General features: G+C 38.9%; 2 protein-coding genes across 34 annotated transcripts in view; one reads left to right on the top strand and one right to left on the bottom strand.

The window, feature by feature from the left end:
- The window catches only part of SRPK2 (SRSF protein kinase 2), a 247,474-nt gene extending 241,968 nt beyond the window's left edge, over positions 1–5,506 (top strand). For 21 of the 25 annotated variants that reach the window (XM_024991039.2, XM_059885841.1, XM_059885847.1 and 18 more), the window contains one exon: positions 2,152–5,506. In XM_024991039.2, the coding sequence (XP_024846807.1) occupies positions 2,152–2,336 (185 nt within the window). In that variant the 3' untranslated portion in view covers positions 2,337–5,506. The remainder of the gene's footprint in view (positions 1–2,151) is intronic. The other 4 variants (XR_009494210.1, XR_009494209.1, XR_009494208.1 and 1 more) reach the window with 4 other exon arrangements.
- Positions 5,507–6,043: 537 nt separating this feature from the next.
- The window catches only part of KMT2E (lysine methyltransferase 2E (inactive)), a 91,168-nt gene continuing 81,281 nt past the window's right edge, over positions 6,044–15,930 (bottom strand). For 7 of the 9 annotated variants that reach the window (NM_001082451.3, XM_059885693.1, XM_005205364.5 and 4 more), the window contains 10 exons: positions 14,528–14,782; positions 14,232–14,376; positions 13,339–13,589; positions 12,909–12,965; positions 12,202–12,765; positions 10,621–10,910; positions 9,643–9,731; positions 9,414–9,539; positions 9,143–9,240; positions 6,044–8,311 (listed from right to left, as the gene is read on the bottom strand). In NM_001082451.3, coding sequence (NP_001075920.2) covers positions 6,800–8,311; positions 9,143–9,240; positions 9,414–9,539; positions 9,643–9,731; positions 10,621–10,910; positions 12,202–12,765; positions 12,909–12,965; positions 13,339–13,589; positions 14,232–14,376; positions 14,528–14,782 — 3,387 coding nt within the window. In that variant the 3' untranslated portion in view covers positions 6,044–6,799. The remainder of the gene's footprint in view (positions 8,312–9,142; positions 9,241–9,413; positions 9,540–9,642; positions 9,732–10,620; positions 10,911–12,201; positions 12,766–12,908; positions 12,966–13,338; positions 13,590–14,231; positions 14,377–14,527; positions 14,783–15,930) is intronic. The other 2 variants (XM_059885695.1, XM_005205366.5) reach the window with 2 other exon arrangements.

The raw sequence follows: 15,930 nt of genomic DNA, 5'->3' as shown, positions 1-15,930 counted from the left end.
GCAGTTGCTCTTATTGGCAAACCTGGAGAGCGCTTACCCCACTCGGCACAGAATAGTGTCCCCCGTGGGTGGGTTTTGCCACGTTGCGTGTGTGCTTCCGTAGTTTGTGCTAACGTTGTCCCGGTGACATCAGCAGTCACTACAGAATCAGGGGAGCTGCGTTAGAGAGGATGCGGAAAGAGGAAGAAACAACCTTAAACAAAGCTGATGTCTGGGGGCGCCTGCTTTCCATCTTTATGGCTCTTTGAAAATTACTTTTGGGATCATTTGTAGAACATAGTTTTGGTTTTTTTGGCCATGCCAGGCAACATACAGAACTTAGTTCCCTGATCAGGGTTTGAACCCATGCCCTCTGCACTGGGAATGTGGAGTCTTAACCACCGAACCGCCAGGGAAGTCCCTAGAATGTAGTTTTGACTTTTGTTACTACTTAACATGTGTCCATACAGTTTCCACCATGTTACTGAGTAATATTAAATAATATTCACCAAGTATATGTACTGGGTCTGGCTGTGTTTTTGGCCACAATTCTCTGATGACTGAACACTTAGAATTTTGTGAGTATATAATATAATTTTGCAGTGAGCATATTTGGGGGCCAGGGTTTATTTCCTTAGGGATTCCTACAACAGGAGTTTCTGGGTAAAGGGGTGAACATTCATTGGTTGCTCCCACTTATTCTCGTGGAGACTGTCTGTTGCCAGGAGAGGAAACACTTGCTCCTCTCAGATGGCAGACAGCTGCCTCTTGGTCTCCATGCTTGGCTATGAGCCCTGTCCTCACGTGGAAGTCCGGAACTTACTTACACCCTCTCCCTTTCCCAGAGATATAGTCTTGTGATTTCTTTGTTCAGAACTGTGTGCACATCATGACAACCCCGTAGACAGACCAGTTCATAAGAATGTAGGTTGAAAGCATCTAGGCCAAAAGGAAGTCATCGTGGGGTAATTACAAGTGGTTTTTCCTTTTGTTATTTTACATTGTGATACTGTCTTTTGGGATATTCTTTTACCTTATCTATGATTAAAGAAAGAGGAGGGGTGTGCATCTACTCTGAGTCACACACCAGGCCTCCTGAGAAGACCTTTGTGAGCGCAGGACTGACCCTCTGGGCGTGATTTGTGTGCTAGCCCCTCTGCTCTGTTCAGGCCACAGCGGGCATCCCCGGAGAGAGGAACTGGCCCAGCCCGTGTGTGAGGTGCCTGTCAGCAGCCTGGGCCCCAGGGCATGGAGGTGGCCTCGCGGTGTGCAGGTCCTGTGGGACCTCCTGTGAACATTTCCAACAGGGAAAATGAGTTATTCTTCATGACAGTCATCCTGTCCTTTTGACTTAAAATGACTTTTTTTTCCTATTATGAAAAAGGCTATTACAGTTCTCAGACCATTTACTAGCATGTCAGTCACTCTGACATGAAGAGGGCTGTTCATGACTGGCACTTTTCATACTGCAGTTAGAAAATTTTGAAAAGAATAACTTAAGGCTTTTTATAAATTGATGTCTGATAGATTTTAGAACAGATTTGTGGAGATCAGTGGGATTTTGATTTGGGTGGACTCTAGAGTTGTGCTGTCCAGTAACAGTAGCCAGTGGCTACTTGTAGCTATATAAACTAAATATTAAACTTCTGTTCCTTAGTCACCAGCTCCATCCTGAGTGCTCAGTAGCTGTGTTGAGCTGGCAGCGACCATATTGGACAGTAGAGATAAAGTATTGATACATCACCCAAAGTTCTCTTCATTAGCACTCTTCCAGATAAAAAGATTCCCCTTTCTTTTCATGGTAACCTGCAGGAAAAAAAGTCTATTTTAAGGAGTTTAAAATAGCATGTATCTTAAAGCTTTTTCTAAGCAAATAAGCAAATTGCAAAGAGTCCCAAGTTGAAGAGTACCTGGATCCATCTTAGCAAATGAAAACACTCTGAGTGTCCTCAGCGTGCTCCACTTATTTAAAGAAACCTGGAACTGATACAGATGAATTTTCCCTTTAAATGAACCCGTTTACATTCACCGAGCTTCCTCAGTGGGGAAGCTGGCCCTTGTTGTGTAGTGTTGCAAAGGTAAGTATCTGCTTTATTGTAAAGAACTCAGCTGGACCAACAATGGGAAATGCACTTGAGAAGCTTTCTTGACGTTGCCTGTTCTTCCCTGTAGGAGAGCTGCGGCACATCACCAAACTGAAGCCCTGGAGCCTCTTTGATGTACTTGTGGAGAAGTATGGCTGGCCCCATGAAGATGCTGCACAGTTTACAGATTTCCTGATCCCGATGCTAGAAATGGTTCCAGAAAAACGAGCTTCAGCAGGCGAATGCCTTCGGCATCCTTGGTTGAATTCTTAGCAGATTCTGCACTCACCCATTCTGATCTGGCACATGTTGTCCAGTGCATTGGCCCTAAAGGGGGACTCTCATTCTTAACAGGATTACAAGTGAGCTGGCTTCATCCTCAGACCTTTGTTTTGCTTTGAGGTACTGTCATTTGACGTTTCGCTTCTTGTGCACTGTGATCCTGGGGAAGGGCAGTCTTGTCTTCAGCTTAGTAGTTTACTGACCCACTTTTCTTCTGAAAACAATAACATGTCTCTAAGCATTGTTTCTTGTGTTGTGTGACATTCAAATGTCATTTTTTTTTGAACGAAAAATACTTTCCTCCTTGTGTTTTGGCAGGTTTTGTAACTATTTATGAAGAAATATTTTAGCTGAGTACTATATAATTTACAATCTTAAGAAATTATCAAGTTGGAACCAAGAAATAGCAAGGAAATGTACAATTTGATCTTCTGGCAAAGGGACATCATTCCTGTACTATAGTGTATGTAAATGCACCCTGTAAATGTTAATTTACATTAAATATGGGATGGGGACTCAAATTTCAGAAAAGCTACCCAGTCTTGAGTGCTTTGTAGCCTAAGTTGCATGTAATGGACTTTTAACTGCTCCAAGGAGTTGTGTAAACTTTTCATTCCATGACAGTCCTTTTGCATTGGATTTTAAACAACTGGCTCTAGGTTATGTCATTCCCTGTATGGCACTTTAAAGAAAGGACATGCTTCTCGTTCTGAAATACACATCATAGTTTAGTGGTCCCATTCGTATTTTTGCATATTTTTTATTAAAAGTACTTTTAAGGAAAAAGAGCAATTTCCCTTTAAAAATGTGGTGGCCCAGTACCACGTGCTGTTGCTTCCTCCAGGCACTGTAAGGTAAACTCTACATAGATTAAATTGGACATGAGAAACATGTTCAGTGTGTGGGATGAAAAAATACACGTATATTTTTTGGAAAAGCTTATTCATGTCTGTCTAGAACCAAGGTATGGTATATACAACTTGCAGTGCAATGGGAAGAAAGAATACTAACATCTCAGAGAAAACAGGGACAGCATTCATTCCAGAGACAGTTCTGTGTGTGGCTACAACAAATTTTACTAGCTTTTTCATTGTCTTTCCACGCATTGAAGTTGAGAAAATGATTTTCCTTTTGCAGGTTGCACACAATTTTGTTTAAGCATTTCCTTAAAATTGTAGAATCCAGGACACAAACCATAGTAGGCAATACAATTTTAGAATGTAATATATAGAGGTACATTTAGCCTCTTTTAGAAATCAGTGGATTGAATGTTGTTTTTTTTTTTAAATTTTACATTCCTCAAGGTGCCTCGTTTTTCTTGACTTTGTCCATTAACATTTATCCATATGCCTTTGCAATAACTAGATTGTGAAAAGATAACAAGTGTTGTAACAATAATCCATTGTTTGAGGTGCTTGCAGTTGTCTTAAAAATTAAAGTGTTTTGGTTTTTTTTTCCCAGACATTGCCTTGGTCATTGGCCTGTATTTGAAGTGATAGAAACAAACATTTGCTATCCTTTTAATGTAGTATAACCAGAATTAAAGGAAATATCAGCATTCCTGTTGAAAGAAATGTAGAACATGCATCAAGGCTTAATATGAGGAAAACATTCATTGTTTGTAAGGGGTATGACAAGGGTCTAGAAAACATGCTGTACTATAGATTCAGTACCTAGAATCTCTGTGAACCTTTTCCATTCATATTTCATCAAAAACATGCTGATTACATTTTGAGCATTGTCAGTTTTATTTTTTTAAACTATTCACTGTGAAGGAATGAGACACGCAGTTCTCTTCGGAGTCAGCATTAGATCGTATTGCTGTGAGGTGGAAGATCGCATTCATTTATGTGATATGAATGCTAAATTTTTCTAATGAGGCTGCAGGTTACCTTGTAGGTTCTGTGAAAGATAGTGGCTGTAGACCAGTGATGCCATCCATGACGTGCACAGGAACCATTCTCACGAGAACCACGGAATACATGTATGTCTTCCCTAAGTCTGTAAGAATTTTTATCAGGGTTATAGCACACTTGAATAGTTTGTCTAATACAGTTTTGGCCCATGTTAGAAAACAGTCTAGGTTATTATTACTTTTGTTAGGATCTGTCACTTATAAAATAGCCTACTAGTTTACAAATGTAAAAGCAATTGTTCTAGAAATATACAAGGGTATTAGGTATACTTTGGTTTTTAGCATATTCTTGGTGGCTTGATGATGATGAATGCATATAAGCTCAATGAGAATCACTGGTTATGCAAAACACTATAGCCAGCTCAGTGATTTTAGTTGAATGTCCTATCTTTTCCTTTCTCTAGTCTGTGTGAAGTCTTCATGGAAAATGACAAGCAGTGGATCACATATGTGATTATAGCAGATTCACAAGCTGGCTGGCTGGAAATTAGGACTGCCCCAAGGCAGAGGAAAAGTGGATATAGGAGCTTCAGAAAAACATAAACTTTCTAGGTGAAAACTGATTTACTAACTTGCTTCTTCCTGTACTTGGATCATCTATAGCTAGCTAACCAGGATAAACTACTGTTTTTCTATTGAGATACTTCTTAAATTCCAGTTTTCTCCCATTACTTTTTTAGAGATTAATGGAGTTTACAGAAAGGCTTCTGTATACTTATGTAGTAGGCAAATATAAAACTATGAGGGATTAAATCTTCAGAACAGTCCTTTTAAAGAAGTGTGAATACTGATAATTCATTATGGGACTTTGTCTTCTGTTTAAAACTATCAGTCAGGCGGTAGATGATGTAAAGCTGTTTCTTCTCAGATGTTTCTTTAGTGAATACCGTAAGTAGAATTTTGTCTGCTGATCAAAGAGGGCAAAGCTGACCTAAGTTCTTTTAAAATTTTAAGATGATCAGGATTGAGCCCTAAGCAAAGCTATGTTAAGGTAGCTATTTTTAAAAGGAAATGGAAATTAAAAGTGTAAAACATATTACTTGTCAATCTTAGTCATTTGTAGTCTGTCTACTTTTTTGTCCCGTACACAGATTTCATATACTGTGCCAAATTAAGCAACTGGATGATGAAAGATGTGTTGACAAATACTGTCCTTTCTATTGGTTATACTTACTCCTCCTGAGAGGTAGATGATAATAAGTACTATTCCAAAATAATATATTTCAACAATAAAATGTTCACTTGAGAGGCCGTTTTCATTTTGCTTAGCTAAGAAATACTACTTTTCCTTTAGTTTCGTACACCCAAAACAAATTTTATTTCCTACTAGTCTTTTAAATACTATAGCTAGACAGTATTGTGTTAATTTAAGGTTTTCACATAGTTTTGATTCATCAGCAGGACACTTCAGTCATGTGCTAACATGTCCAAGTGAGATATTCCTGTTTTTAGGTGAGATACTCTGTATTTTCAAAAGGCTGTAGTTTATAATTGAATCATGTGCTGCTTTAATGAAATGGATTCCTTTCGTATGATGTCAGATAACTGAATGTTTGTAGCATTTATGTAGCATGGTCGTTTCCTATGGCTCTTGCTCCTGCGAAATGACATGTAGGAACATTACAGGAACAAGCCTTTCCTGCTTCCTGACGCTTGTTGTGGTCCAGTCCAACTGAGGTAGTAGTTGCTAAAGAAAATGGAAGGCTCCTTACAAACTATCTGGAAAAGGTAACTTTTGTAGAAACAAACAAGCGCCTAAACAAACAGACCCCAATCTCAGAAGTTGTTCAGGACAGTTTGGTACAACTGACATAATTGTGGTTTATTAACATGAATTAAAATGCCCAACCAGTGCTTCAATGTGACAGTATATTTAAAATAAAGAAATTAAAAGCCATAGACTGTACTACTTTCACAAGGATCACACAGTTTTGCAGACTTGTCGTATGTACAATGCTATATATCAAATGAGAAAAGCTGTAAGCAATTATGTACGCAAAAGAAATGCAGTATTTACAGTCAGGAGACATTAAAAATCATTTATACATTAAATTACATTTTGCTCGCAAATAACCGATAAAACAAAATGAGCCATGTTCACAGCAAACTATAAAAATCTGTATTGCATTTTTTATACCTAAGATGCACTCACAGAACTGCTGATAGAAAGAAAATCCTCATACTGCCATTACTTAGATGTGTGGTTAATGCATATGTATAAAATAATATAGAAAACATTCACTAAATGAATTTTAACTGCAACAATAAAATTTAAAGATCATGTAGCATCAAATCTACTGCCAGAAAAACAGCTGGAATGTTCACTTACAAAATAAAAGATACTAACACTGGCTTAACAGCACATTTTTTAAGGAATTTAAAAAGCAAAAATGGGAAAAATACAATGAAAGAGCACTGGTGTTTTTTTTTTTTTTATACAAAGGTTCATGTACAAGCTTTAAAAAGTACCATAACAGGTACATATGAAATATACAGTTTATCTTACAGAACATTTTAAAAAATGTTTTTGAAGTCCGTTTTAATGCCACCCCGAACCATGGTAATTGTTCTGAAATGTCGGTGGCACCTGTGCTCTGTGAATTGGAATCTGTCCAGGCACTGGAGATGCCTGCTGAGGTCCTTGGACCCCATGTGGCAGGGCCACAGAGCCAGGGTGAGGACAGAACCCTGAAGCGGTAGGTGTTGGAATACTGTTTGGTCCTTGGGGCTGGAGATGAGGACCTGCAACTGGTAATGGACAATGTGGCCCTGTTCCAGAAGGCTGGTGTTGGGGTCCCAGTCCCAGAGTGGTGTGATGTGTAGCTTGTGAGGGATACGGTGGTACAGCTGGATGAGCACTTGAAGGAAAAAGTGGCGGTCCTTGATGAGGTGGATGGTGTAAGGCTTGAGCTGACGTGGTGTGATGCCCAGAAGCCAGAACACTGGAAGGCGGAGGAGGAGGGGGAGGTGGAGGGGCTGAGTTTACCACATGCTGGTGTTGTGCTTGTAGACCTTGGAGTCCTGTGGAAGGGTGGGGCGGGGGGTGGTGATGAGGGGCAGGACCAGGAGGGGGAGGCGGTGGTGGCAAATGGTGCCCAGCAGTTTGAGAATGAATATGCGATCCAGGGGTGACAGCGTGAACAGGCCCCACCACATGTGCTACTGAGTGTGGCTGATGGGAGCTTGGCTGTTGTACGAGGTGTGGTCCTGGAGCAGGTGGGGGTGGAGGAGGGGGTGGGACCACAGCAGCAGCAGTCTGATGGTGAACAGTAGGGTTCTGAGAAGGCAAAAAATGCCCTGGAGTAACGTGGTGTCCTGGAACTGTTTGCTGGCTTGTGGTGCCAGGAAGTGCTTGATTTGGTCCTGATGTAAACACAGTTTGTTGGGAAAGACTACCTTTAAGCTGATTATAATTCTGAAAGTTTGCAGAGGGCTGCTGGTTTTGATAATAAGACGAAGAAGAAGGGGGTGGAGGGGGTGGAGGGGGTGGTGCCGTGCTGCTCAGACTTGTCTGATTAAACTGACTGTATGTTGCTGAAGATTGTCCTGAGGGTGTCTGTGTAAATAATGCTCCAGAAGTTGCCTGCTGAGTACTGGCTTGAAGGTTCTGTGCGGCTGGGTAAAAATTTCTTTGAGGCTCTCGCTGAGGTGTTCCAACTTGAGGTGACTGTGAATGGTGAGGCCTATAGGGAGAGCCTAACTGCTGTGTAGGCGGCTTTGGTGAGAGATAGCCATGCTGTACAGGCGTGTGAGGCGTCGATGACTTTGGAGGATTTTCTACGTGAGGTGACGGAGGACAGTGCAACTTCATGGGTGCAGAAGGCAGCTTTTGTGAAAGCTGCTCAGATGAACAGCGAACGAGTGGCTGTGGAGGATGGTTCTTTGAAAGTGCTTGGGGGTTACTTGACAGCTGTTTTTGATGGAGTTCTGTTTTCAGGTGGACACCATTCTCAGCTTCAGATACAATAACTGTTCCCTCCCAATGGGAATCTGGTTTTGTAAGTATTTTCCCATGTGGCTGAACAGGAATTACAGGTCCAGGTGAACCAGGCTATGTAAAGAAAACAAATTATCTAAAGTTATGAAACATTCTGTATACATTGAGGTTTGTTGTTACTATAACATTCATTTTATATATTTAATATATGAATGTTTATATTATTCATTTTAAAAGGGGCAGGGAAAAGGATAGGTCTGAAGACAACTACAGAGGTTTCAGATACTAAAAAGCCAGTTTTTTAAGTAGTTCAACAAATTCTGCTAATAAGCTTCAAGTGAATTCCCCAAATTTTCATTGAACACAAATTAAGGACATTAATCTCCATTTTTTCCCCTAAGCACCTTAAACAATTGAGGCAAGTTTCAATTTTGTAATTTAAATGTCTATACTCAAAGTAATGACAAATCTGCTTAGGGTTGATAAACTTGCTCCCCACCCCCAACTGTTTTCATTCGTAATACCTTTTCAATGTTCAAATACAGATAATCCAAGTATGAGAGTATGTGAATATATAATGATGTTCTTTAAGGAGAAAGAAAAAATCAGACTGCCTCATTATTAGTTTACTGCCCTATTAGGTTATCATGTATTCATGATCCAGGACGGAGGTAGCATTTCTTTCACATGAATGTCATCTGACCTTTTGTTTTTAGAGAATTAATTGGTCAAATATTTCATGAACAGACTCTAAATTTCCTAGACACTAGCATAAGGAAGGGGTGAAACTGATGAAGCAAACGTAAGTTTACCACGTTGGAACTTTAATAGGACAAATGTCCAGAAATCACAAATTGATACTTGGGTACAGCAGAAAAATCTCCAGGTGCGCTTTACCATCCACTTTTCAGAATGGCCATGTTCAAAGGTCAATGTTGTTATTACCTTGCTCATTTTTGAAGGACTTTTACAAGTACTTTGGGAAGTATCTGGGGATGGGCATTCATTTGTAGTTGTGGGTTCTAGATTTTCAGGATCAGGATCTGTAAAGCATAAGGAATCACAGAAAATGTAAAATTACATGATAAATATTTCCTTTTACTAATACTTCAATGTACATTCTATTAATTCAAACCAATGTCTAGAAAGGCTCTCTCCTTTATGCTTTTAAAAGGTATTTAAAACCACCACCATGACAGGTCATCTGCTTACTGACCTTCCGTAAGTTCACTGAAAGAAGGGACTGGGCCCTTGGGTTGCAACTGGGGAATGTGATTTGAATGAGATGAAGGAGAAGACGGAACATGATTCGGTGAACAGGGGACACATGGTGACTCTGCCCCTAGAGACGAAGCAGAAGCAGAGCCGGAGAACATTAGGAGCAGAGGACGGGCGCGGGGCGGTCAGCTGACTCCACTCTTTGGCAAAGGAACAAGCTCACTTACCACTGTCTTTATCTTTTCGGTGATCACTGAGAAGCAGAGCTCTCTGATAACTCCTCTCTCTCACTTGCTCCACTGAAGTTGAGGCCGTCCTTTAAAATCAAGTCATATCATCAGTTTAAAAGTTATTGCTGGGTAGATCATTTTTTGCCACTTGATGGTCAACATATCCTCCCAGGTATAAAGGCTTTGGCTCTTTAAGGAAAATACTTCGATGTTAAGTTCTGAAAATAGTACCCCCAACACCTCCCCAAACAGATTTTTATCCTTTATTTGAAGAACCCAAGCAGACTCATTCCTTTGTCTTAAGCAAGTTCTTGGTGAAGAGGAGGTTGTTGAAGGGTAGCATGGTAACATTCAGACCATCACTTCAGATTACCAAAGGAACCAAATATACCCCTTACAGATTTACCTTGTGTCTGGATTATAAGGCTAGCAGGAAGCTCAGAGGTAAGAGGACCAAAATGTAAAATGCATGTGGCCTCCTGCCCTTTGCCAAGACCCTCATTAGCCAGCTGCTTCTATTGCTTTTGAAGAAACACTAAACATGATTGTTGTTTCAAGGTAATGATAAGGGTGGTAAACAAATTGTGAGATGCTTTGGAAAGGAGTATTTGTTTGAAAAACGTGAAAATTATCAAGGAGTAGATACAATGGACCTTTAACAACACAGGCAAATATCTTGGTTAAAACCTTATCTATCAGCAAAAAGGATCTGTCAAAATTAATATTACAAACCGCTATCTGCTTAGCCTTAGGAGAACAACAACAAACAGGAAGTAACTGATTAACAAAAATCTGTTGTTTTGCAGAATAGCATAGTTGAAATCTTTACAGGTATAGGTCCATTCAAAATGAGCCAAGATACTGACTGGGAGATAAAATAACAAAGACTACTTTCATAAGAAGGTATACTGTTTGTAATTCTAACGTTACCAATTAGGTCTGTGTTTTGTTTTTTTTTTCAAACAGGCAGCTTACCATTGAACTTCTGGTTCATTCTTTTCACTGGCAGACACTTCCTTAACAGTACTGTTATTGCTGGTTTCTTCCGAAGTAGCATGATAAACTGTAGCTGGTGTTGGTAAAGGTAGGCTAGCAGCGCTTTCTACCTGCTCCCCATTTTCACTCCTGTGGGCACACCCATCACCAGTGCTGCTGCTCAAGTTGCCACTTGTGTGAGGTGATACACTAACCAGCGCAAAGTGCTCCGTCTTAGAGCCGCTCTTCCTAGCTTCACGTTGTCTCTTCCGGTATTCTAATAGAGAAACCTTAAGCAAGAAAGATACGGAAAAGCACATCTTTAATTCTTGTTTTAAATATTAGAAACAATCTATTCTTTTTTCTAAAGAGAATTATTATATTTACATTAGGAAAATTACGTAAAATAATTTGATTCTGAACAAGTAACAATAAAAAAACAATTAGCAAATGCCTACTTTATGCCAGGCATTGTATTTAGATGATTTTACATACATTATGTCATTTAAGCCTCACAACAACCCTATGAAATAGGTATATATTATCATCCCCATTTTACAGATGAGGAAATTGAGTAACTCACTCACTCAAGGTCACACAGCTGGTGAGTGTTGGAGCCGGGATTCGAACCTAGGTCTTACTTGAAAGCCCGTGCTCTTTCCACTATACTATATTGCTTCCCACAAAGTTGCCAACTGGACTCTGTTATAAAAATTAAAAGCACACATCACTAAAATTCTTTGACTTGAAAAGCAATAAGCCTATTAACAAATAAATACGTGTTGTAGTTTCTCCCACTGCTCTGAAATAAGGCATTCTTATTGTTTCAGTAGGTCTGCCAACCAAATAATGGTGGTAAATCAGGGAACTATTTACTTATATAATACTTAATTTCTTAGTACAATACTTTTCAAGATACCTCTTAGTACAGTACTTTTCAGAATACTTTTATATCCGTGGCCTAAAAATACTATAGATATTACTGATGAGGAAAGAGGCCATTTCTTCCATTTAGGGCCTCATGTTCTATGTAAAATAAGGGTAATAACACAAATGGGGCTTCCCTCATAGTTCAGTGGGTAAAACAATCTGCCTGCAGTGCAGGAGACCAGGTTCAATCCCTGGGTCAGGAAGATCCCCTGGAGAAGGAAACAGCAACCCACTCCAATATTCTTGCCTGGAGAATCCCCTGGACAGAGGAGCCTGGCAGGCTACAAGCTACTACAGGACCGTAGTCCATGGGGTCGCAAGAGTCGGACACGACTTAGTGATGAAACCACCAAGAAGACATAGTACTCAGTTCCATTTATTTGGTTGGGAAGTGGTTTTTTTTAAAAGTTACTCAAAGTGAAGTAATCACCTTGAGTTTTTGATCTCTGAAATCATGATCCTTATAATTTAGTTCTCTGCAAACAATATCTAGTCAGTGGAGCACTGACAAAAGGTTTAAAAATGTACACCATCAATAATTTAATATGAATAAAGTATGAATGCCTTACATAATACATAACTATTAATTACCCTCAGTAGTAGTATGAATAAAACACTATTAAAAGGACTATAAATTGTTAAATTTGTAACCTTTTTCTTTTGTGGTGGATTCTGGGGTGTGCAACTTCCGTCGATCAAATTGTCATTAACAGTCCGTCCGAAACCAGATACAAGCCCATCTTCTGAAGTACAAAACACGGGTGTTTCCATAAACATGCCTCTAGTATCATCCTGCATCAGGCACTTTGACTCACTTATTCGGAAGCCGCCTCCAACCTCCAACTGATGTGAGGGTGTCAGGTCCCTCAAGTTGGAATTTACTGAGAAGTTAACGCCTGTTCTCTCAGGACTCTTTACCCAGGAGGAATACAGAGGGCCCCGCCCCGAGTGAGCAGCCTCCAGCTGGCTGGCAGCCTCAGTCCTGTCGTGTGCAGCTGCTTCCATGGTTTTATGTAAGGCGGTCTGCTCGACTGCATCGAGTCCCAGTTGAAGATCTGACACCGGTTCCTTTTCTCCAGGGCACTGCCTGCTGATTTCAGTCCTACTCCTAGGGCTGCCATAGCCAATAGTCTTTATTTCTTGCAGACCCAGTTCAGTTAAGTTAGAATTTCTAAAAGGCCCCAACGTTAACATGGTTGACGATCTGTCATATCCCTGTTTACAGAATTAAAAAAAAAAATTACACAAATAATCACATTTGGAAGCTACTTACATTAAAACTACCAATAATTTAAGCAAAATAATGATACTAAGAAAAAAGCCACCAATTTAAAAAATCTTTCTTAATATCTCCTTACCTCTTGACTATAAGTGCGTCTCTTAATTTCTGGAGAACTTTCTGGGGAAGAAATATTCTGCATAAAAGACAGAAGCAGAATTGAAAATTAAAATATATAACTAAACCCATATTTACAGAAATGAAAACTTAAGAGAAACTACTACACAGACTTTGGTTTTAAACTTTTTTATTTCTATTGTCCTTATAGTTGGCTTTAAAGTCAGTTTGATATAGAGGTATTTAGTCTGACTTCTGTAGATCAATAAAATGAAAGTTATGTTCATTTGAATTAAAAAAAAGTTTAAATTCACATAAATGGATGTTCAAAGTTTTCACTTAGTTCCTTAGAAACTATTATTAAAGGTTACACTATTTATTAAAAGGAGAGAAAAGCTATTAAAGAAACCCCGTCCCCATGGGCTCTTGTTTTTGCCATGTAAGTTTCTCACCTCAAAGTGCATGGTATTTCCTGGTGTGCCAGGAGTTACTGGGGTAACTGGTGAATATATGGGCTTATAACCATTTCTACAAGCTTCATCATCTGACTTTATCCGTGGAGGAGTGGAAAATGATGGGTCTGTAGGAGTAATATCTGTGTGAGTTGGTGTAGCATACGGTGAAGGAGTAGGTGTGGAGGTTTCTGAGTAAGCAGAATCTAGCAACTGATAAAGTCTTCGTTTTTTCAGTGGTGTAGTTAAATCTGTTGGTAAAATAATAAATTATAAATTATACTGCTAACATTTGCTATAATCTGTAATACATTCTGGGAAAGCACAAAACATTGACAATCATCATCATGATGGTTTTCATCCCAAAACTAAATTTGAAGGTTTTTAAAGATAATAATACTAACATGAAGCAATCTTTACTCACCCCCATTTCCCTCCCCCCAATTTCACCAGTACCAAGCATTATCTTGCCAGAAGGCTTACAGGCCTAGAGGTTGCCAAGAAATCTTGGAAGTATAGCTGTTAATTTAACTGATTTCTAAGAGTCCTTTTGAATCTGAAAAACAGATGGCTAACTAGGCCCAAAAATCAACCATAAGCCCCAACATACATGGTACTGCAAATTATAGTTTTCATGTGTATATCTATCTTCATCCAAAATGTTGGAGGCAGAAAAGGGGGGGGGGGGAATATATATATATATATATATATAAAAACAATATGCTACTTTTGGGCTTCCCTGGTACCTCAGATGGTAAAGAATCTGTGCTGCTTTTGTGAGGTACATAATAATTAGAATAAATATGCATATATATTTTATTTATATATGTGTGTATGCCAAATACATCCTGCTACATTCTCCACACTAAAACAACACTGAAAAGAAGTTCTACCTGGAAGGGAACAGCTATCATTTAATAGTAGTGGACTTTTATTTTCACCATTGACTGTAGGACTTCTGGATCTTTCTTGACAGGGCGAATTAAATCTATGTAAAATTGCTGAGTTTTCCTCTTCCAGAGCTTGTTTCAACCACCGCTGAAATACACAAAACAATAAGTGAACAGAAGTCAGTTTGCAGCTATAAAGGTACAGCCAATTCCCAAAGTATTTCACTCCCAAGAATGGTAGTATGGAATGAGAATGGCATTGGCTCATACTAGATTTTCATATCCAAAGAAAAGTTTACCTTCTTGCATGAGCCAGATATGTTTTCAGGAGGTTCTTTTCTTCTCCTTTTTTCCGAAAGGAATGGTGAAGTGAATCTAATATAGTGCTTAGGAGTAGAGTATACATGTGGACTGTAAGTGAGACCTGGCAAAGAATTGAGCTGTGTAGCTAGCACTTCAGGATCTGTAGTTATGCGCAGCGGCCTCTCTGAAAGGCTGTCTGAAGGTTTTCCTGTCTTCTCATTCTTCTCACTTAACCATTCACTGACCAAGTGCTAGGCAGAAACAAAATTTGGATCACTATATATGTAATTATACAGTTTATCCTATACAGTATTTGAACAGCAAGTTGAAAACTGACATATTATCTAAAATGATTCATTTAAATCACTCATATACAATGTTCAAAAAGTCAATATAAGTTACTCTGCATTTCCTTGGTTATCCACTCTTATTACTAAAATTTTTTACACAGTAATACTTCTATGAATATTTTTATAAAATAGTAAAAATCTAGGACACCTCAATACCACCTTAAAAACAACAAAATTCTAAAGTTAGGTTTGTTACCGCTTCTGTATTATGTGGAAAATGTCTGTCAGACATGAGGCAGTGCTCTTTACCCTGGCTACCCCAGTGCATGTGATTTTTCTTTTAAAGCTGTTGGCATTGACAATCACTGTTGATTTATGGGGTTTGAAATCTTTTAGTATTAAGTTCCCATGCTTTGAAAATTCACAAACTTCTTTTAATTCTGTTGAAGTTTTTGGATCTACACTGTACATAATAATTCAGTCTTTACTGGCTATATGAATATATCTGAATACCCTCACCTTCTTTAAAAAACAAAAAACTAGTAAAGTTCAGGTTTAATGGTCATGAAAATAAGGATTCCAGTTTGTCAGCATAAGCACATTTTCTTTGCTGTGTGGGCATTTATGTCTTTTCTATCTAGTTATTTTCTACAAATACCATTTATAATAAAAAATATGTAGAAAAACTAGTGTATATGTATTTAAACATACATTCTCACACATACAGAAACACGCACATTAAATAATATCTACCCACATCCTCACTTCTAGAAATAATCACGATAAGCATTTTGGCATCTTTTCTCTCTCTCTTTTTCCATGTATTTAAACTTCCTTTCTAGGACAGGCAACAGAATGCAGTGCTAAATCAGGGTAAGACTGAACAGAGATTAATAACAGCAAAAGACTTTGCTGGGGGACTTTGTGGGGGAAAAAGAAAAAGAACCGCAGTGCTAAAGCACTTGGGATTCTGCAACCAGACTGCCACTTACACCATGACCTCGAGCAAGTTATGTAACTTTTTTCCATCTTAATCCTGACCTATATAAAAGAACGGTTATAATAGAAACTAGCTCTACAAGTAGGGTTATTATTAAAAGAGTTAAATA

Source organism: Bos taurus, chromosome 4 (assembly GCF_002263795.3).
Source record: "Bos taurus isolate L1 Dominette 01449 registration number 42190680 breed Hereford chromosome 4, ARS-UCD2.0, whole genome shotgun sequence".
NCBI classification, from domain to species: Eukaryota; Metazoa; Chordata; class Mammalia; order Artiodactyla; family Bovidae; genus Bos; species Bos taurus.
This window is presented reverse-complemented; position numbering and strand designations above follow the sequence as displayed.